Source organism: Moschus berezovskii, chromosome 10 (genome assembly GCF_049115385.1).
Source record: "Moschus berezovskii isolate FMDL1 chromosome 10, NW_MosBer_1.0, whole genome shotgun sequence".
NCBI classification, from domain to species: Eukaryota; Metazoa; Chordata; class Mammalia; order Artiodactyla; family Moschidae; genus Moschus; species Moschus berezovskii.
Genome location: NC_142469.1, coordinates 80329251 through 80351173, shown reverse-complemented (window position 1 = coordinate 80351173; position 21923 = coordinate 80329251). Strand labels below are relative to the sequence as shown.

Genomic DNA, 21923 nt, shown 5'->3' with positions numbered 1-21923 from the left:
TTCAACTCAGATTACAGTTAATTGACAGAAAACTGTTTCTAACAGAGACCTTTCTTTTGGTCCAGTACTACTGTTTTTTTCTTTCTGTCTTCTCTACCTCCTTAAAAGCATGCTACCCCAATTAACTAATTAAAAATCCATAGATTTCTCTAAATTATATAATATGGAAATTATATACTTTTATACAAATTTTGAAATCTTTCAGACATTTGTTTCCTTGTTAAGTGTATTTTCAATACAGTACCCTTCATGTTTATTCTGATTGTGGTACAAGACTCTAATACAACCTAAAACCCTGGTTGTTCTAGAAAATTACTGCTTTGAGTTGTGGACCTATATACACATCACAATAGACACTCACTAAAGTTTGATGAGCAATAATGATGTTGCTGCTGCCTCAATGTCTACTCTTTTTCTGGAACAGTACTAGCTAGAGATTTTGAGTAAAAAATCCTCCCACATTTCAGAAACCACCTAAAATTGTTCCAAAGAGGGCAGAGGTGAAAATGTAAAATGGTATCCTGAAAGGAAACAGGCTAACTCCCAACATATTTTTAAACTGCAAAGCATTTTTACTAAAGTTTTTCAATTCTCAGGAAAACAGTTTCTCAATTCAAAAAAAAAAGAACAAAACCGTTTTAAGCCTCTTTTACTATTTCTGTGGGGGTGGGGGAATGCATGCTGAAGAAAGAGGAAGTTCAGTCGCCCCTTAAAACTTTAAAAGAATCAACAACATATCCTCTCAGACCATATGGGAGAAAAGGCCTCCCTTTATCAACCTCTTGAATTCCCTGGGCTTATACTGGACCAGGAGAGAGGAAATGCTTCAGAACATCACAAGAGAATACTGAACAGACCATCAGAGGCATGGACTTCTTTGAAATGACCCTTTCTCCACTTTGGGTCATGAAGCTGAAGAATAAAAGTATTTAAAATATTTCCTATCTTACGATATTTTTATGAAGATTTACAATAAATAGTATCTCCCCAATTAAACATCTGTTATAAACTATTTAAATGGGGAAAGTGGGACAAAAATGAGCTTCCAAAGATATCCCTCAAAATGAGGTCATTTTCATGCCTTGTTCATGAAAAAGAAAGCATAACAACAACATTATTTAAAAACCTGGAAGCAGTATGATAATTCTAGAGATATAGTCTTTCTTTATTCAAAAGAAAAAATTTAAGCCAAGTGGTATAATGAAATGAACACGGTATCAGGAAAATGGTACCTGAACTCCTCCTGGTCACAACCAGCTGTATGAACTCAGACCAAACTGTTAACCCTTGGTTTCCTTCTACGTGTTTAGAGTTTTGAGGTTTACAGAGTGCTCTGGTATATTTTATTTGGTAGTAACATTGGCCCTGAGAAGTAGGTTATAACCCGTTTTGCAAATGGGGCAATTGAAGCTGAGGAAAGTTGGCTCAAAGTCACCGTTGGGTGGATTCTGGAAATCCTGAACCAGATAACCTCTAAAGTCTCTTAAAGTTTTAAAAGCTATGGATCTGTTTTATCTAATGAAACATATACCATTGATAAAACGTAATTCACTCACCATACATTTTAAAACAGAATGTTCCATACCCATTCCCTCATTCTTCCCAATCAATATATTTTTTGACATATTATTACCGTCCAGGCAGTAGCTTTGCGATTTCTGCCCATCTGTTCCCCAGTCTCTTGTGTGCCTGGTAAATAATTCTGTCTTCCTCTTCTGTCCAGGAGGTTTTCTTAACTTCTGGATTCAAGTGGTTATGCCACCTCTCCCTACATTGTTTTCCAATTCTCCCCTTTAAGTGCTTGGCAATAACAGACCAACGTTTCGGACCGTATTTCTGTACAAGCTCTATCACCTTCAGATAAACACACAAAAATAACCTATGTTTTAATGTTATGTAATGAGTCAGTGTAATCATTCTTCATGTTATCTTTAGAAAATTTCTAAAAATCTTCTTTCATTCATGGGAAATACGGGAATGGAGACCTCAACTTCCTGTTTGCACACTTTACCTGTTTCTTCAAGCTGGGAAACATTCAACAATGTTGGGGGCTATTCGTAATTGTGATTCACACACCAATGAATAGAGAACTTACCCTCTGATCTTCCTCTTTGGTCCAAGGACCCTTGATGAGCTCAGGGTTTAGTACTTTCTGCCATCGGTGCTGGCACTGCACATCTGTTCGATTCTAGACAAACAAGATGAAGCATGCACTGTCACATAAGACATGATGTGATAAGAACATGAATACTGTTGTCATATAACTCACACATGGGCAATATACCATCAAAACATTCAAGAACATTTTAGGGCATGTTTGGAAAGCCTATTACTTATAGCTAAAGAACATACAAAAGAATACATCAAAGTTGTATCTAAAATTAGAAGTTCTCCATCCTGAGGGAAATAGTCCTACTATGTGATCTAAAGGATCGTCATACAGCATACTTGGTTGTCAATTGAACTTAACCTCAGTGTGTTGCTTTGGAAGTACCCACATGGATTAAGACTTCTTAGAGATTTTATATTGATGTTGGACCTTTATATTGATGTTGGATCACTCTAAATGATGTAAGTTTGATTCTCATTCAGGCTAAGAGATGTGCTTCAATTTAGGACCAAAGTGTTAATATTGCAGAAAAAACAAAGATGAAAAAAAAATGGGCCCTATTTTATGAGTTTATAATCATGTAAGTAGTAAAAGACAAACATATAGTTAACTAAGAAGGTGAAATTTGATTCATAGGCAAGAAGAGACCACAGCAAATGATTTTGGGGTGGAAAAAAGGAGTGTCTCCTGAGAAGGAGAAACTATGTTTCCTTAGAAATAGTCTGGAAAAGCTCTTGGCATAGACTTTGAAGGATGGATGGAACATTTTAAGAGGTGGCATCACCAGGGATACAAGTTCTCAGGAGGGAAAGCAGAAATGAATTCAACCAAACCTGCTTACAGAGAGGAAGTAGGAAACAGAACTGCGGCTATTAAGTTGAGGCATATGGAAGAGCCTCCATGTGCCAGGTCTAGGCAGTTTACTTAATGCGTGAGACTTGAAGTCACTGCTGCTAGTTTTGAAAAGTAAGGTAAAGCTACATTTTATGAAGCTCCATCTACCAGTGGTGTCTGGGACATGTGAGAAAGTGAAAAGCTACAAGCTGGAAACCCAGTTATGAAGGCAATGCAGTTGTCCACAGAAGAGGGAAAGGGGCCGAACATGTAAAACAGGAGAATGAACAAAGGCATCCCCGATTCCTTAATCCTGGCTTTGTGTAGGGGACACAGGGGTGGGTAAGTCTAAAAGAGCTCCAAAATTTTAAACCAGGATACCAAAATTATGGCTATTGAAAAGATACGAAATTGAAAAAAAGCAGACTTGGGGGAAATATCATGAGTTTAGTCATCTACCATACAACAAATTATCAAATTGTTAATTTATATTACCCTAAAAATGAAAAGATAAAATAAGATGGAAGCATTTAAGATATGTTATAAAAATCCATTAATAATATCTTTAAAAATTTAATTATATGCATTACAATAGAAATATAAGTTATGGATAGGCATTTCTCCCTTACTTCTTACATATGAGCACATGTGTAATGTTTTAATATCATCTCCTAGGATATCTTATTTAAATCTTTGGGAGAAGATTTCCCTTTACAGAAAGAAAAAAATTACAAACTTACCGGGAGATAATTAGCGATAACTTTCCAGTCATCCGTTCCATTCTGTTCCACCAGCTTCTTTAGTTTTTCATCCTAAGATATTTAAAGGTAATCCTAGGATATTAGTCATTTACTGTAAACTCAGATCAGAGTTTGAATCTTGACTCAACTACTGATGAGTTATATAAGCTTGGGTAAATCATTTAGCTTTTCTGGGCCTTAATATTGTCATCAGTACAATGGGAACGATAGTGTCTGTCAATAGGATTATTTGAGAATTATATGAGTTAATTATGCAAAACATTTAGCATAATGTGTGATACATTTAATGTTTAACACTTGGTGACTTTTAAAAGTTCTACTTCATGGGAAAAATATGAACTCCACTGTTTGATTTAATAGACATTGAACTATGGCATTAGATAGGATCTTAATAAAAAACAGTTCAAGTTCTAGTCTACTATTTACTAAGTTCAATATCTTCATTTTAAAAAGTGGAGGATCACTTTTCTTAATTAAACTTGAAGGTATGATGTAAGAAAATCATTTAGTTTTTGTATCAATATATTCACAATTTAAATGAGACCAGATTTATTAGAAAACAGAAGACACTAAACATCAGGGTGAAATCTTTCAGTTCACAAGTGTTTCTCTAAACATATTCAAGCAAAAGAGAATCCCCATGTTGCTGCCAAGGTAACTTTCACACATGATGTGACTGCCATGGTATAACACAGACACAGGAATTAGGAAACCAGGGTTACCATCAGAACTTCTGAATCTCTAAGAGTAATCCACGTACACAAGTTCCACAGGTAAAATACACATTTCCCATGGACCTCATTGGAAATCCTGCCTTCCTGTCAATGAGAGATCTGGTTTAAGTAAAGGAAGGCAGAATGAAACTGAAGAAGAGTCAATATCATTTATTCTAACATGAAATCCTCTACAATCAGTTGCAAATTTTGAGAACTTTAAAGAAAAAAGCAACTTTTCTCTTACATTAATAAGTTTGCCCCCTAAGCATTTTCCCATTCCTACAAAGATCAAGCTTTTGATAAGCTCGCAGAAAAAGAGAGGTGAGAAGCAGACACATCTCCATCCATTTCTGCATGCTCTCAGAGCAGACTGAGCGACTAACACTTTCAGAACAGACACCCAGGTATATTTCTCTGTGTAACATTATATGCCAAGAATGTTAAATGAACCTGTTACAACAAGTCCTATGGGTGTTGCCTTATTCTTTTGTTTTGTTTTTGGAAAAAACAATTCATTCATTGGTTCAGGGAACATTTATTAATATTCCACTTTGTGGCAATCAATTCTGGGTTCAGGAACACAAAAATGAATAGATACTTAGCCCTGCCCTCAGCAGACTCACAGTCTACAGGGAGAGGGATACATGTTACAGCAACAATAAATACGAACATGTACTCAGTGGTTGGAGGATACATTTAACGTGTCTAGGGAAACCAGGGACGACTTCACAGAAGAAGCAATGGCTCACAAGTGATGAAGAAGTAGTTGTGGAGTAAAAATGACAAGAACATAATAGGCAGAGGGAAAAACAGATAAAGTGAGAAGACAAGAACATTCAAACTGCAAAAAGTTTGAAAAAGGATGGTACGGTGTCCATGTAGGGGAGTGGTGAGGGGTCTGCACATTGCGCAGGTAGGCTAGGGTAAGAAATCAGAGAGCCTGCTAATAAGTTTGAACACCCGTAGTTTAGCTGAAATTTTGTTTTTCACAAATGGAAGCACTCCATGCTTTTCCCCCATGTTTTGATTACATAATTAGTTACCTCTTCCCTGGTCCACCTAGTTTTCCCCAAGTGACGCTTTCCAGACTTGGGAAGCAATCCATCATAATCATGGTCACACATCTCAATGTCTTCATCATCCTCGTCACTACTGTAGATGCTGCAGAAATAAAAAATGGGCAGATGTGTACTGAAACAAGAGGATCCCAACTACACCAAGCAAAACTTACACCAAAACTCCTCAACATTCTTTTCAAGGGTCACAAAAATAAAACTTTGAAAAGTTGCACAAGAGTGTTTTTGGCACTTTGCTCCTCTGGGGTTGTAAACGAGTTTTGCTGTTATTGGTATCCACAGATACGGCAAAGGACCTGGCACTTTCTATTGCGCTGCATGTTTAAACCTGCTGTTAATGTTAGACCAGTGACAAATTACACAATTGGCAACCTTCCAACCAATGAAGGTTTAGGTTTAAAACTTAATGTTAAAGACAATAAAAAGAGCGAGAGTCCACATCCTTTATATAAGTACACTCAAAATCTTTGGCATACGTCACATCGTTTAAATAATATTTCCCAAATACAATAAACAACTCAATTGTGTTATCTTAATGGGACTGGTGGTTTATTAGGAGGAAAAAATTCAAGAAGTAATACACCCAACAATACAATTATAGTCATCTCTTAAAGATTAGAAGAGTAAGAGAATCTAAGAGGAAAGGATTTAAAAACCTGAGAAAGGATAAGCGATCAAGTGATCAAACTGCATTGTAAATAACGTTTATATCAAACAGTTAAAAACTCTAGGCCAGGTTGATCCAACTTGTGGCCATGTTTACAATCCTCAGTTTCCAGAGTAACCAAGTGAATAATTTAGGCCACATGATAGTCAGAATCTTACTTACTCATGTTTTTTCTACCTCAGACTGAATGGTATTTGAAAGATCTTAAAATGTACCTAATTCAAAACTGAGGGATTTCCCCAGATGAGTTTAAAAGGAACTCATTACTGTTTTCAAAAGAACTTTTTCTTTTACCTATTTGACCAAAACTATAAATTTTGATGTCTTTTGAACTAACTCTATACTTAATATTTATAATCATATAATGATGAATGTATCCCTGTAATAGATATGAGTCATTTTACAGCCAGTTTACTTTTAGTTATTATTTTACTTATAAAACTTAAATTACAAGGAAAAATTATACTATCTTTAAAGAGTTACTAAAAATTTATCATTGCAATATTGAGAATTCCATCAAATTAAGAACAATAAAAATAATTATATAAAGCAATATCATAACACAAATCATTATTCTAACAAATAAAATGTATATTCATATCTGGTCTTCCAGAAGCAACTTACAAGTATATATTACCCATCCCTTACAAACCAGCAAAATTACTTCCCCCAAATCCTGAATTTGAGGTTCTTATAATTTAAAACTATTATTCTGGGAAACAACGCGAAGGTCCAGGATTCATGGTGACAAGCAGGATGTGATCCGAATTTAAAATGCCATCCCCCCAAAGAGACCACTGAACTATATTTATAATCTATAACCATCTTTCACTTAGGGGCTATCCTTTTAAAGGAGAGCCTGATCCCATTTCACACTATCAACAAAGGGCTCTAAACAACTTCTGATTAATAATTACAGTAGCTTTCCTTTCATTAAAAACACAAGCATCATAAGGTGAAAAAAATGTTATAATCCCAGGAATTTTGAAAGGTTCACAAAGAATTCCTTGGAAAGCCCCCCAGATGAAGTGGCACCCTTGTGAAATATCCGGGATACCAAGAAAGCCTGAGTCATCTCAAGTGGAGTCATAGATTCAGGGGAATTTAACTTCGGGGGTCTCGCTGGATCTGGAGATCACGTTTTCAGAAATGAGAACTACACGTTCCAAACCAGTAATCCGACACCACTGTCTTGGCAACAGCGGAACACTCAGGGATAAGCAACAAATTCGGCCGCCTATAGGGGGCAGCCTACATCAGGTGAGAGAGCATAGACACTAAATAGGACTAGGCTTCTGGAGGTAAAGGTGCCAGCCCTAGTTCTGCCTCAACCTAGCTGCGTGACTTGGACAAATCACTTCCTCTCTCTCACGACCTCAGTTCCTCGCCTATACAGAAGGACTTGGATTCTACTTCTAAGGTACTTTCCAGTGCTAAGAAAGGATAATTCCAGATCTTTCGTTGAGTCTAAAAATTAAGCAGAAACGTGCAAAATCAGAGATGTGCACAAACTCCTGGGGAAAACTTGGTGTGTGACTTCCGGAGGTCCTGAAGAGGCCACTGAGGAGAGGAGCAGGGCCACTAGCCCAGGGCTGGTCACACTCTCAGCTCCAGGGTCCATTAGCACGCGAGGCACGGGTCTTGCCTTTGAGCTTTGCATGCGATTTCCTCGCTCTGAATGGTCCCGGTAGTCTAAGTAGGATGATTAATTTCTACTAAGGACTTGAAATAACTTTTCCTTTATCTGCTCTGACAAGATCTCAGACCCAACAGTCAGAAGACTTTCAAAGGCTGATTTCAAGCTTGATGCACCCGGCTCCCCACCTGCTAGACCTGGTGTGGTTACAAGAGTACGACTATGAATGTTACGTTCTGTCAAGGAAACAAACCGTGCAAAGAAACGAAAAAGAAAAGAAATGTTGGGGGTTGGGAAAAAGGGAGGGGAGCGGGAGGAAGTGCCTTGCGGCCGCTACTGTGATTCTAGAAAAAGGGTTCAGACTCATTTCGCTGACCTGGTTAATAATCCCTGCCGAGTCGATGCTCGCCTTGCAAGAAACGGCTTCGAGCCCACAGCCGGGTTTCTCTTCCCCCTGAGGCAGCTTCAAGGCTCCCGCCCGTCCGGGCCACCTCCCCTCGCCGCTACCTGGGAGCCGCCGGGAACCTGCGCGGCCCCGCCCCGCGGGGACGGTCAAGGTCTCCGCGCGCCGAGCCTGCCCCGCGCCTCCTCCCAGCACCGCTTCCCAGCTCCCTCCGTCTCCTCCTCCTCTTCCTCCTAGTTTCTGCTCCCGAAAAAAAAAAAAAAAAAGATGACCCCGGCTGCTCTACAGTTAAGTTCCAAAGGCGAAGGTGAAACCACTCAAGAGGCAACACCCCCGCTCCGCAAGCCCGGACCCGGGAGAGGCAGAGGGAACCAGCGGCACCCCCAAATCGTCTCCCTTTTTTTCTCCAGCACCCGGCCTTGCCTGGGCACCCCTCTCCGGCCCGGTCAGGCCCGGCCGAGGGTGCTGCTGCAGGGCCCACACCCACGCTCTTTGCAGCTTCCTAGCTCTGCGAGAGGATAGGCGACCTCCGATGCAAAAACGAATAAGTAAAAGAAAATCAAACAACCCGAGGAAAAAAGCGTGGGTTTGCTTTGCCTCCAGGGACTTTTTTCCCCAGAAACTCTCGGCCAGGGTCTGTCCCCACGTCCCCTTCTCCGCCCGGGGCGACCGAAGGCTGCGCAAGCAGGGCGCCGGGCGGAGCGGCGACCTTGACCGCGTCCACGTGCGCGCGCCGAGCCGGGGCCTCCTGCACACGGGAAGCGCCCGCGGGGATTGCGTCCCTGTTGCGCGGCAGCGGCCTTGGGTGCTGCCCACCTCCATCCCTTTCCGTTGAGCTGCAACCGTGGCGGCGGCCGAGCGAGCCCCCGCTCCCGGCCACTCGCAGGGAGCGCCGCCGCGTCCAGTCCGGGAAGTCCACAGATTGGTCGAAGCAGGAGCTCCAGCAAGTGACAGTTCAGACCAGTCTCTCCCCTCTCCTCTTCCTGTTTCCCTCCGATCCGCCAAAATGTAACAGCACTCTACTCCCGACACCCGGCGAGCCTCCCCAAGTGCACTTGACATGTGCGGCGCGGGCGCGTGGGGGTGGATGTACAATGTTTGCTTTAGAAATAAAAGCCTCCCAGAGAATATGGATTCGAACCTTCAAAAGCAGGGCTTAAAACAATCTGCAAAGGTAGAGACCCTTTCCTCCCCTACAAGCTTCTTTCCAGCCGCCTGTCAGCTGACACTCTTCTTCGCCTCCAGAAAGAATGAATGAAATTTAAATGAACTACCTGCAGCTACTAAACAATTCGGCATTTCCCCTATATCAGCCATACGCTCTGCACTTCCAAGTCCAAACATATCGCAATGCATCCAGCAATTACGCTGCGACTCGCTCGCCGACACCCGCGGCATCAAGTCAGGAACGTAGTGGGCTCCCCGGGGCTGGTGGGCACCGCTTTGCCCCCGGTTGGCGCGTGCTGCTATTTTTCCCCCTAGAGAGAAGGTACCCTGTGCAACTTGCAAAATGAGCCGCAGAGCGTGCTTCCCAACGTCCTAATGGATTTCCAGCACCGACTCCTCCATTCATCCGTCCCTCGAGTGGCTTCTGCCGAGGCAGGGGCTCCGGGTCCTCGCAGTATCTGACAGCCCCGCAGAAGATCCGGGAACGAATTCCCACCTGCTCCCCAAGCTCCTGGAGCCTAGCGCGCCCCCGCCCACGGCCGCCCACCGGGGATCCCCGTTACCTGTGCCGGGGTCTCCGGGCCATGGCGCGGCGGGCGCGGGGCTCCGCTGGGAGCCGCGGGAACCGCACGGGGCTGCGCCTCCCGCTGCCCGCCTGCGTCCCTCCCCGGCTGCGCAGTGGCGCTCCGCACCGCCGGGGCGAAGTTTCTCAGGAGAAAGAGGAGGAGGAGGAGGAGGAGGAGGTCGCGGAGGAGGAGGAGAAGGAGGAGGAGGAAACAGGTTGATATTAAAGTGTAAACTCTGTAAACAGAGATGCCATCAAACAAAGAGCTTTGGACACTCCCCCTCCCGCCAAATCTGGCGCCCCTGCAGTGCGCACGCGCCCTGTCCGCCGCCTCCGCGGTCGCCTTGGCTGCCGCCCTCCGGGCCGCCTGGCCCGCGGGGCCGCGGCTCCCCTCCGGCTCTCGCGCCGCGGCGCGGCTCCTGGCGCGCTGCGAGGCCGGGGCGGCGCGCGGGCGGAGAGCCCGGGGCCGGGGAGGGGCGACCGGGGGCCGCGGCGGCGCCTTTTCCTGAGCAAACCCCGCTCCCTGGTACCGGCTGCGCGGGCTCGCGCCGCGTCCCACGGATGCCGCCTCCCCTTCTTGGTGGCCGCACTATCGTCGCCCCACTCGGCTTGCCCCAGGGCCCCAGAACTGAGCTCGCCAGACTCTGCCTCACTGTCGCGGGGGCGGCAGGGAACGGGGGCACGGGGGATTTCGACAGAGTGTAAAACTCAGCTCCCTGGAGATGGGGGAGCGTTGGGTTGGAGGGTGGGTAGTAGGGGATGGGAGCATACGTTTGCATAGGATGTTTGGCTAGCTGTTTTGAGTTTGTTATTGTTCTGCTCTGTTTTGAAAGAACATCTCTAATTTAACTTGATAACAAGAGACACTTAAGTACGAGTGGGGTTGGAGCTATCACCGCTCACACATGGGGCACCCCAGCGGAGTTTTCACTCTCCACCCAGATCCTGCAGCCGGCACGCCACCTTCGCATTGTCACATGCCTTCAGTCCCACCCGGGCACACGCCCGGCCCAGGCTATGCCCACCACACACCTCTGTCCATGCAGAATGCCGCGCGCGCCCTGGACTACACACCTGCAAAATCCACAGGGCTCCAAACAGTCCAGCAGCCCCCAGCAGAACTCAGGAAGCCCCACATGTGCTTGCATGGTTTTAAAAGTTCAACAGTTTGTGATACGGAGATTGGCACCCACGTTTAGGGTAGTTTAGGACTCTTGTTTTACTAGATAAAAATCACGAAAAGACTAGTGTTCACTTAACTAGAGGCTCCCAAACAATTAAAGGGAGAAGATAAATGCTGAATATATAAGGATCGATGATTGGGGGATTTTAGGGGAGTTTTAGTTTTACTTCCGTTTATACACTTGTACCATTGGGGACTTTTTTTTTTTTTCTCATTCTCTGTACACGCTAATTTATTTTTCCTTTAATCTTATAGGAGTTTGAGACTTATGCTGACTGGGTTTTGTGGGTGTCCCATGTGCCCTGGCAATTCAAACTTAGCTCAGAAAGCATTTTTTTCACTAAAAAAGCATTTTCTTACTGATATGAGTCATAATTTTATTAAATGGTGAGCATGCTTGGTTTCAAGACTTTATCTGGTGATTTACACATTGTTTCTTAATATTGTAGTATAGTTTAAAACCTTATCAAAGTATTAGTTTCTAGTTAGATTTTAGCATTCCTTTCTCCATGAGGAAAAAAAAAAACACTGAAACAACATTATTGTGAGATACTTCAGGTCACAATCCTGAAAGACAAGTTAATATATTTTTGAAGACAATATTCATTTCTTGATTCTATAATAAAACTTTTCTCCATATCAAAAATAAACAATTAAAAATGTAGAACAAATATCTAGAAACCACCCTTAAAGTAATTGCATCTGTCTTTGGGATTACTTTATGAATTTAACTGTCTTGATTCCCAAATGCTCTTTGGCACAGTAAGAGTGTCTGAACCCTTCTGGAAGTCAGCTCATAGTCTCTTTTCCAAGATTCTTAGGAGATGGAAGTGCTGTATGATTCTTTAACTCGTCTTAAGTAGGAAAACACCAAATTCAGTTTTATTTCCTTTACTCCCTTTGTGCATCATTCTTCTAAGTGTTGTTTTGAGAATTTATAACATTTTCATTTCCCAGACATTTTTTCCTTCATATGTGTGACAGAAATATGTATGGGGACAAGTATAGTCTGACAAAAAGTATACACACAATGATTTCACTAGGCTAATTTGGGATATATTGCCACCTGATAAGTATATAAAAGGATGGACTCAAATGCAGTTATAAGTTCTTATACGGATGAAAATATACTTTTGCATATTGCAGAATTTTTAATTATATTTGTACATTTCCTTCCTTCACTTATAATTATTACAAATGTGTTTTTAGATGAGAGCATTATATATTTCATTAGTATCAAAGTCTTTGTTTTTCTTAAGTTGTGCTGCATCAGTGGTTTTAGTGTGGCAGGCCTGGGTTAGAGCTAAAAATTCAGATGCAGACTTTTTTTGCAATGTGCTAAACAAGGGTTGAGCTTCCGTGGAGGCTTAAGAATTCTCCTGCCCATGTAGCAGGAGCGGGTTCAATCCCTGAGTAGGGAAGATCCCCTGGAGGAAGGCACGTCCACCCACTCCAATATTCTTGTCTGGAGAATCCTATGGACAGAGGAGCGTGGTGGGCTACAGTCCATGGGGTTGCAGAGTCAGACAGAACTTAGTGACTAAACAATAAGACAGGGGTCAGCAAACTTTTCTGTAAAGGGCCAGATAATAAATGTTTTAGACTTTGTTGGTTGTGTTGCTTATTGTTCTGTTTTCCTTTTATTTTTTTTTAACAACTCTTTAAAAATGTGAAAACCATTTTTAACTCGAAGGCCATATCCAGTCTACAGACCACAGTTCACCAATACTAATCCAGTGATCCTCAATCTTTAGAATCCGAATCACTGTGTGAACCCATGAAAAACGCACTGTCCCAGGCCATGCCCCTAGAGACTAGATGATTCAGTAAGGTTGAGACAGGGCCCAGGAAGCTGCATTTTAAACAAGCATCCAAAGGGGGTTTTTTTGTTTGTTTTTTGTTTTCATGGAAGCTGTCTCTGGATCAGTCATTGACAATTTCAATATTAGAGTGAAGGCAGGCTAGTTTGAAACACCTTCCCCCCAGCCCCATCGCCCCAGCCCCCAGCCCGTTGCCTCTCATGGTTTTCCTCTATCTCATTCTCTTTCACCTCTCCTGGGCTAAGAAATCAGACTGTCGAAAACCTAAGATGACTTAGGTCCATGGGAACATTGGTGCCAGTGACTGCTGGGCTGTGGCATCCTATTCTTTCTTCTTTTGGTATTAAACTTCAGCCTCATATTTGCAACTTGAAAGAAAAGGAATCTCTTGATTGCTTACTGATCATCATTATGATTCTCTACCTCCAGAGAACCAACCCTTAAAGCGTTTTATTTTGCTCTAAACATTGGAGAAGGGCTGACAGAAGAAAGATGTATATTCTAGCGTTTTTGCTCTGACTGCTGAGAAACTCTGGGCACATGGTAGATCTTTAGTACTTGTGAACAGTGTCCCAAAGATGAATGAGGATTATCAAGGGTGGTGACAGACCAGGCCCCAGGGGCCCAATGTCTCTAACCACCCACCTTCTCCCACCCCCTCAACCCAATTTGGTTCATAGCATTAAGAGGGAAATAATTACAGTAAACACCAAATAGTAAAGTACAGACAATTCTTGATCATTTCAGCTAATGAATGACAGCTGTAGCATGTATAATTGAAATCCATAGGTTTGAGATAAAGCTCATGTTGGTTCACAACAAACCTTTTAGTAATAACAATGGAGCAAGTGCTTAATGTAGTATGTTTCATAGAGCCTCCATATAGGATGACCACCAGAAAATTTTTATTGTTAAATGATTCCTGGGTTTGGCATTTCCTGTTTGTTTTCAGGCTCCAGATTCTCATAAACTTATATATGTATTCCCATGACAACCAACCTGCATATTTTCATTGTCATTTGAACTGAGGACTGAATAAAAGGTGTGAGGGGTTTTTGTGTGTGATTAAAGAAGGATATTCCAGAGGAATGTAAAGGTGTTAGCAAAAGCACACGATTATGAACCACAAGATGTATTCCAAGCACAGGGAATAAGGAGCTGGCCAGATTTCCTGGAGCAAGGAGAGCTCTGTAGGCCAGATCAGAATGTATGTGTTTTGAATGGAAGATCTACATTATCAGAGAGGTACATTTGGAAGATTAACCTAACAGTATCACAGACAGATTGGAGAGAGAAGCAGGAGTAGGGGGAGAGGCCAGTTAATTGGGCTAGATTAGGACAGTAACCCTATTGGAATGGAAAGGAGGGGGTGGATTTGAAGAACATTGAGAGGCAGAACCTTCGAGACTTAGCAACTGATTGGATGGCTATTGGAGGCACCATTAATAGAAATAGGGAAGTTAAGAGGGGAAGAGAAGTGTGCGCTAAGGAGATTCAAAGAGGAATGCGAGTTTAGATTTCAGTATGTTAAGTCTGTGGTTTCTTATGGAAGAGATCCGGGTAGGACTGTTGAGCAGGTGTGTGGTGTCTGTGCCTGAAGGAGAGAGGTTGAGCTGGGACAGTGGTGTGCTTGGAGGAAACTGGGAGCCTGCTGTTAGAGACAGACATTATCAAACCCTGAATTATATAAACCTACAATTAAATAGATTTTAGAAGGTAATACACATTCAAAACTCATCGTTTCCTAATTGTTTTACCTCATTTCACTGTTAGGTAAGCTCTTGAGGTTATTTATCTTTATTATATCTGCATCACAGAAATACTATGCAATGTATGTGAATGTACACCTCTTTCCAATTTTGTGTTCAGTTAAGTCATGTAAGCAGCTTGAAATTGGCTCTGGTTGGAGTCTTTGCCCCACAAAAAGTGGCAAATACAAATAAGGGATTTCCCCCTACCTTGGAAAACTGGTTGTTAAATGTTTACCAGGGCAACACTGGATGAATGCCATATTTAAGAGTTATCTGCATGAAGACAATAATTGTGCTATAGCCTGGCTTTACTAATATCAGTACCTCTCTGATAATGTAGATATTCCATTCAAAAATACATACATTCTGATCTGGCCTTCAGAGCTCTCCTTGCTCCAGGAAATCTGGCCAGCTCCTTATTCCCTGTGGTTGTATAGAGAGGAAGGAAAAGTCTTTAGAGAATATTTAAGAGGTTGGAAGATGAGGTTGAGACTCAGTGTAGTAGCTAGGGGGAGAGACCTGTTGGGCAGTAAAGAAAGTTTCTAGATAAATATATAAATAAATGTTTTTGTCTTTTCTTCTTTTATGATAGAATTCTGGTTTTTGTCCATTGATTTTGAAAGGTTTTCCTTTACTTTGAGAAAAAAAATATTTATTAGGAAGTGACTTTCAAACATTTTGGATCAATGAATGATTCTATTTATTCTGTTCCATTCTATTCTAAACACATCCTGGTTAGCGACTCTGCATTGTTTCTGTGCCATGCTCCTAGGTACTGAATGACATGACTGAAAATCACTGCTGAAAACACAAGGTCTCACCTCTTTCTGCTTTAGAAAAATCTGCTCTATGGAATCACTAACTTTTCCCCAAGTGACAGTCCTACCTTTTCAAAGATTTTGGGGAAAAGTCTTCCGAACCAGTTTACAGAAGTAATTTTCTCCCATCTCTTCTCACATCTATTCTTGGCCAGTCCTTGCTTCTTTTCCATACTTCCCCCACACATGTAAAAATGTAAAATAGCAGCTTTCAGAGTCAGTCAACAAAATAGCAAGTGTTTATTAACAGAAATTGTAACCCAAACAACAACAATGACGCTTAGGGGCTTCTTGGAGTCATGAAATGACAAAGTGGGCAAGGCAGGTTCATCAAATATACAGCAGTCGGCAACTTTTCTAAGCCCCAAATTCTAAACCTTCAAAAGGCAGAGATTGCGAGAGAGAGCCTGAAAGATGCTTCCAGTCTTTAATATTGTTTTTCCCCAAAATGCTTAGGTCTCCCATTTTACCTTTACACGCCTGACAACGTTTCTACTGTTTGTTTTTATTGTACTCTGCGAGGCCATGAGATTGCAGAAAGGACAGGGCCTTTTGCTAGATGATTATTGCTCATTTTCAGCCTCTGTTCTAGTCCTATTGCCCCCACCTTCTCCTAGAGCATCATGCCCTCACCATGATCTGCCATACTGGCCCCTGACTAATTTTCCCCACTATGGTCTCTCTCCCCCATCCATTCTCACCTCACTGCTGGATCAGCCTCATTCTTAACTAGTCATATGTTATGATTCCATCACTGGCTCCCTAATGTTGAGAGATAAGATCTGAACTCCTTCACTTGGCATTCCCTGCCTTGAGCTTGCTTTGGCCTCTGTGCCTACACAGCCTACCCCCAGGGTGATGGTATTTAGTAATGATGATGGCTTGTGTACCAACCAATCAGACAGGGCCTGGCTAAGCCCAACCTATGCAGCTCCAGTGGGGCACACTGGCTGAGTGTTTTACAACACACCACCTTTCCAACCTTATCTCCTGGTGTTATGTTCACTTCGCTTCCTCCTCATAAAACCATTGGCAATCTCAGGGCCTTTGCTTACACCATGCCTCCTGCCTGCAATGCTTTCCTTCCTCCTTTCTGCTTACATAAGGGCCTGCCTCTATCCCTCAAGCCCCACTGAAGCCCAGCCTTTCTTCTGAAGTCCTCTTAGACTTCCCTAATCCACAGTCATCCTGCCCACCTGTGACTTGTGTTCATGCCTTTTATTGAACCTATGGTCTGCATTGTCTTCCCTCTGCTATTTATTTACTTATCTCTTTTCTGTTTTTATTTTTTATAATGTGCCTTATCTCATCTTGAGTTTTGATTGTAAACTAGAGGAGAGGGGTGTATCCTCTGCCTTTCTATATACTCAATTAATAAAGCAGGATCTGGAGCATAAGGATGCTCATAAATGTTGACAATTGATGAGGAATTAGCTGGAGCTGTTGACTGTGTGTTGCTTTTAAAAAAAAGTGTATATATATATATATATTTATGCCTTGTATTTGGGTTTTAGAGTTTACAAAAGGCTTTGCCATATATTATCACATTGAATAGCAGTTCTTATCTTTCTGCCTGTGTTTTTCCCCTTCTAAATATTGTTTTCCCCATTTTCGGGTGGGGGGTAACTGAGGTTGAGAGATGTTGAGAGGCAGAGATGATTTGTTCAAGGGCACACAGATAGTAAATTGAAAGGTAGGATTAATTAAACCCAGATTCTTTATCCCAAATTCTGAGTTCTTTCTACTACTGCATGGTAGCCTTCAACTTTTAATTCCCACCCCTCCTCTTTCAGTCAGTCAGTCAGTTCAGTCGCTCAGTCGTGTCTGACTCTTTGCGACCCCATGAACCACAGCACGCCAGGCCTCCCTGTCCATCACCAACTCCCGGAGTTCACTTAAACTCATGTCCATCGAGTCGGTAATGCCATCCAGCCATCTCATTCTCTGTCGTCCCCTTCTCCTCCCACCCCGAGTCCCTCCCAGCATCAGAGTCTTTTCCAGTGAGTCAACCCGTCGCATGAGGTGGCCAAAGCATTGGAGTTTCAGCTTTAGCATCGGTCCTTCCAATGAACACCCAGGATTGATCTCCTTTAGAATGGACTGGTTGGATCTCCTTGCAGGCCAAGGGACTCTCAAGAGTCTTCTCCAGCACCACAGTTCAAAAGCATCACTTCTTCGGCGCTCAGCTTTCTTCACAGTCCAACTCTCACATCCATACATGACCACGGGAAAAACCATTGCCTTGACTAGACGGACCTTTGTTGGCAAAGTAGTGTCTCTGCTTTTTAATATACTATCTAGGTTGGTCATAACTTTCCTTCCAAGGAGTAAGCGTCTTTTAATTTCATGGCTGCAATCAGCATCTGCAGTGATTTTAGAGCCCAAAAAAATAAAGTCTGACACTGTTTCCACTGTTTGCCCATCTATTTCCCATGAAGTGATGGGACCAGATGCCATGATCTTTGTTTTCTGAATGTTGAGCTTCAAGCCAACCTTTTCACTCTCCTCTTTCACTTTCATCAAGAGGCTTTTGAGTTCCTCTTCACTTTCTGCCATAAGGGTGGTGCCATCTGCATATCTGAGGTTATTGATATTTCTCCTGGCAATCTTGAATCCAACTTGTGCTTCTTCCAGCCCAGCGTTCCTCATGATGTATTCTGCATATGAGTTAAATAAGCAGGGTGACAATATACAACCTTGATGTACTCCTTTTCCTACTTGGAACCAGTCTGTTGTTCCATGTCCAGTTCTAACTATTGCTTCCTGACCTGCATACAGGTTTCTCAAGAGGCAGGTCAGGTGGTCTGGTATTCCCATCTCTTTCAGAATGTTCTACAGTTTATTGTGATCCACATAGTCAAAGGCTTCGCCGGCTCCAGTGGTACTGGCGCAACCGACCACGCGCAGAAGCCTGGCCGAGAAGAGCTACCCCACGCCCGAGGTCAGGGGTGGCAGCCAAGAGGAGCTACCCCACGTCCAAGAGGCGGTGGCTGCACAGGCGCAGGAGGGCCGAGAGGAGCTACTCCACGTTCAAGGTCAGGAGGGACGGCCTTGAGGAAATACCCCTTGTCCAAGGTAAGGTGCAGTGGCTGCACTTTGCTGGAGCAGCTCTGAAGAGATATCCCACGACCAAGATAAGAGAACCCCAAATAAGACGGTAGGTATTGTGAGGGGGCATCAGAGGGCAGACACACTGAAATCATAATTACAGAAAACTAGTTGATCTGATCACATGGACCACAGCCCTGTCTAACTCAATGAAACCCCTCTTCTTTACATTCCTGTAATTCTTCTCCAATTGAATTCCATCACATGGATTAAATTCTGTGCTCAAGTAAAGGCTGATAACCTCACAAACTGTATGGATACCATCTTTCTAATCTTAGTAGTAGTGATTTATTTCTCGTGTTGGTATAGTTTGTTGTCCTTTGGGTAACTTGATTCTGGAGCTCTTTCAAAGCTGTTTTTGTTCATACAGTGTGTCTCTAAATTTTATTTCTTCCATTTCTACTCTACCATTCTATATTTATCTTTATTTATTTAATATCAGTTCAGTTCAGTCACTCAGTCGTGCCCAACTCTTTGTGAGCCCATGGACTGCAGCACACCAGGCCTCCTGTCCATCGCCAACTCCCGGAGCTTGCTCAAACTCATGTCCTTCTAGTTGGTGATGCCATCCAACCATCTCATCCTCTGTCATCCCCTTCTCCTCCTACCTTCAATCTTTCCCAGCATCAGCGTCTTTTCCAATGAGTCAGTTCTTCCCATCAGGTGGCCAAAGTACTGGAGTTTCAGCTTCAGCATCAGTCCTTACAATGAACATTCAGGACTGATCTCCTTTAGGATGGACTGGTTGGATCTTCTTGCAGTCCAAGGGACTCTCAAGAGTCTTTTCCAACACCACAGTTAAAAAGCATCAGTTCTTTGGCACTTGGCTTTCTTCAAGTCCAACTCTCACATCCATACATGACTACTGGAAAAACCATAGCTTTGACTAGACAGACCTTTGTTGGCAAAGTAATGTCTCTGCTTTTAAATATGCTGTCTAGGTTGGTCATAACTTTTCTTCCAAGGAGCAAGCATCTTTTAATTTCATGGCTGCAATCACTATCTGCAGTGATTTTGGAGCCTCCAAAAATAAAGTCTGTCACTGTTTCCACTGTTTCCCCATCTATTTCCCATGAAGTGATGGGACCAGATACCATGATCTTAGGTTTTGAATGTTGAGCTTTAAGCCAACTTTTTCACTTTCCTCTTTCACTTTCATCAAGAGGCTCTTTAGTTCTTCACTTTCTGCCATAAGGGTGGTGTCATCTGCATATCTGCTGTTGCTGCTGCTGCTGCTAAGTCACTTCAGTCATGTCCGACTCTGTGTGACCCCATAGACGGAAGCCCACCAGGCTCCCCCATCCCTGGGATTCTCCAGGCAAGAACACTGGAGTGGGTTGCCATTTCCTTCTCCAGTGTGTGAAAGTGAAAAGTGAAAGGGATGTCTTATTTCTCCCGGCAATCTTGATTCCAGTTTGTGCTTCATCCAGCCCAGTTTTTCTCATGAAGTACTACTTTAATATATCTTTATGCAATATTGAATTCTACTCTTTTACCTCAAGGAGTTGTTCATTTTGAAATTATTCATAGACTCGGTGAGTCAGTGAATGCTTAATTCCAGCAAATTTTTAAAGCTTTCTTAGTCTTTGTGAAAACCATTTGGTAAGAACCGGCATCTTTTCTAATCACTAATATGTCTTTCCTCTCCTTTCCTTTCCTCCTCTCTTACTTCTTCCCTCCCTCATTCCCTTCCTTCCTTCTTTCTATCTGAACCCGTAGTCTAAGAAAATGAAGTTCTTTCCTTCACCAGAACAAGGACAAGGTAATAGCTTTAAGGTAGTTGTTATTTTCTTTGGTCCTTCAAATCAAGTGGACTACATAATTTAAGATGTGAACCCTGTTGGGATAAAGTATACCATAACTCTACTTTTTCCATGTAAATTTATTGCTAGAAATAGTAATATAAAAATTTGTGGAAGTATAAAACCAATATTACAGAAGTCGTGACATCTATAGAGATGATTTATTCTAATTTACTTTTCAGTGTTAGTAATGGTTCTAAAGAAATAGGTAAAAACAGTCAGTTGGCTTTTGAAAAATATCAGTTCCCAAAATTATCTTAATTTGGTTTAAATACTTGTGTCAAGCAAATATATTACTTTTTATAAAGAAAATAACTTCTAAAGAAACTATATCAAATCATTTATAATCTTTTGTACTACAATTATGAGGAGGTTTCAAAGTGCTAGCTTTGCTTGGAGCTTTGGAAGGCTCATCTGATTCTATTTTGGTTTAGAGCCTGATGGAGGACACTTTTGCAACTGAAAGGCAATATTCTGTTTGAAAAATGTTAGGTACACAAAAGTTAGCCTATAAAAATTCTAATTTATGTTTTAGTTTAGATTACATGTAGTTTCTTTTCTGAAAGCCCTATTGATGCTTTTTCTTTCTTTTAAATAAGTAAAAGAAATGGCAACCTCATAGGGTAATTAAAGAGCAATATTTATGCAAATACTTTTAGAAAGAAGATACTTCATATCTTCAGACTATTGTTTTTTAAAATTCACAATTTTCTATATATCAATATATGAAGTAGGTGTTGCTGCTGCTGCTGCTGCTAAGTCACTTCAGTCGTGTCCGACTCTGTGTGACCCCATAGACGGAAGCCCACCAGGCTCCCCCATCCCTGGGATTCTCCAGGCAAGAACACTGGAGTGGGTTGCCATTTCCTTCTCCAATGTGTGAACGTGGAAAATGAAAAGTGAAAGTGAAGTCGCTCAGTCGTGTCTGACCCTTAGCGACCCCACGGACTGCAGCCCACCAGGCTCCTCCATCCATGGGATTTTCTAGGCAAGAGTACTGGAGTGGCTTGCCATTGCCTTCTCCGAAGTAGGTGTTATTAATGTTTAAAAAAATTAAAAAAAAAACCTCACTGCTATGTACTCAAAGATACTTTTCAGTATGTAAATATCAGAATTTTCATGATGATAATGTTGATTCATATCCTAAAAGCATTTCACAATAAATAGGTTCCTTTGAAAATGTAATGTGGGAACAATTTATTAATGCAAAATCTGATGCATTTCTGGCATATGATATACAATTTTGTGCCATGTTATGGATTGATTGGTTTCTTTTGAAGACTGTCAACAGGTTTCGCATAGAATGACTCATTCCAAAGAACATGCAAAGCAAAGTTTTGAAATCAGAATAGGCTAAATTGTTGGTGTTCTCTCTCAGTGAAAGGCATCACCTCCATTTCAATTAGACAAACCAGGCACTTGGAAGTCATCCTAGGCTCTCTCTGCCCTGGCATTCAATCAAACACAAATTCCTGATAAATGCACATCTTTAACATTTGTTCAGTA

General features: G+C 42.2%; 1 protein-coding gene across 4 annotated transcripts in view; it reads right to left on the bottom strand.

The window, feature by feature from the left end:
• MYB (MYB proto-oncogene, transcription factor) overlaps window positions 1-10087 on the bottom strand; it is a 35532-nt gene extending 25445 nt beyond the window's left edge. Inside the window, exons 1-5 of one of the 4 annotated variants that reach the window (XM_055433340.2) lie at window positions 9934-10087; window positions 5465-5582; window positions 3685-3756; window positions 2096-2188; window positions 1634-1854 (exon numbers count right to left, since the gene is read on the bottom strand). In XM_055433340.2, coding sequence (XP_055289315.2) covers window positions 1634-1854; window positions 2096-2188; window positions 3685-3756; window positions 5465-5582; window positions 9934-9956 — 527 coding nt within the window. In that variant the 5' untranslated portion in view covers window positions 9957-10087. Of the gene's footprint in view, window positions 1-1633; window positions 1855-2095; window positions 2189-3684; window positions 3757-5464; window positions 5583-8176; window positions 8370-9933 lie in introns of those variants that run through there. The other 3 variants (XM_055433337.2, XM_055433341.2, XM_055433339.2) reach the window with 3 other exon arrangements.
• Window positions 10088-21923: the final 11836 nt, after the last annotated feature.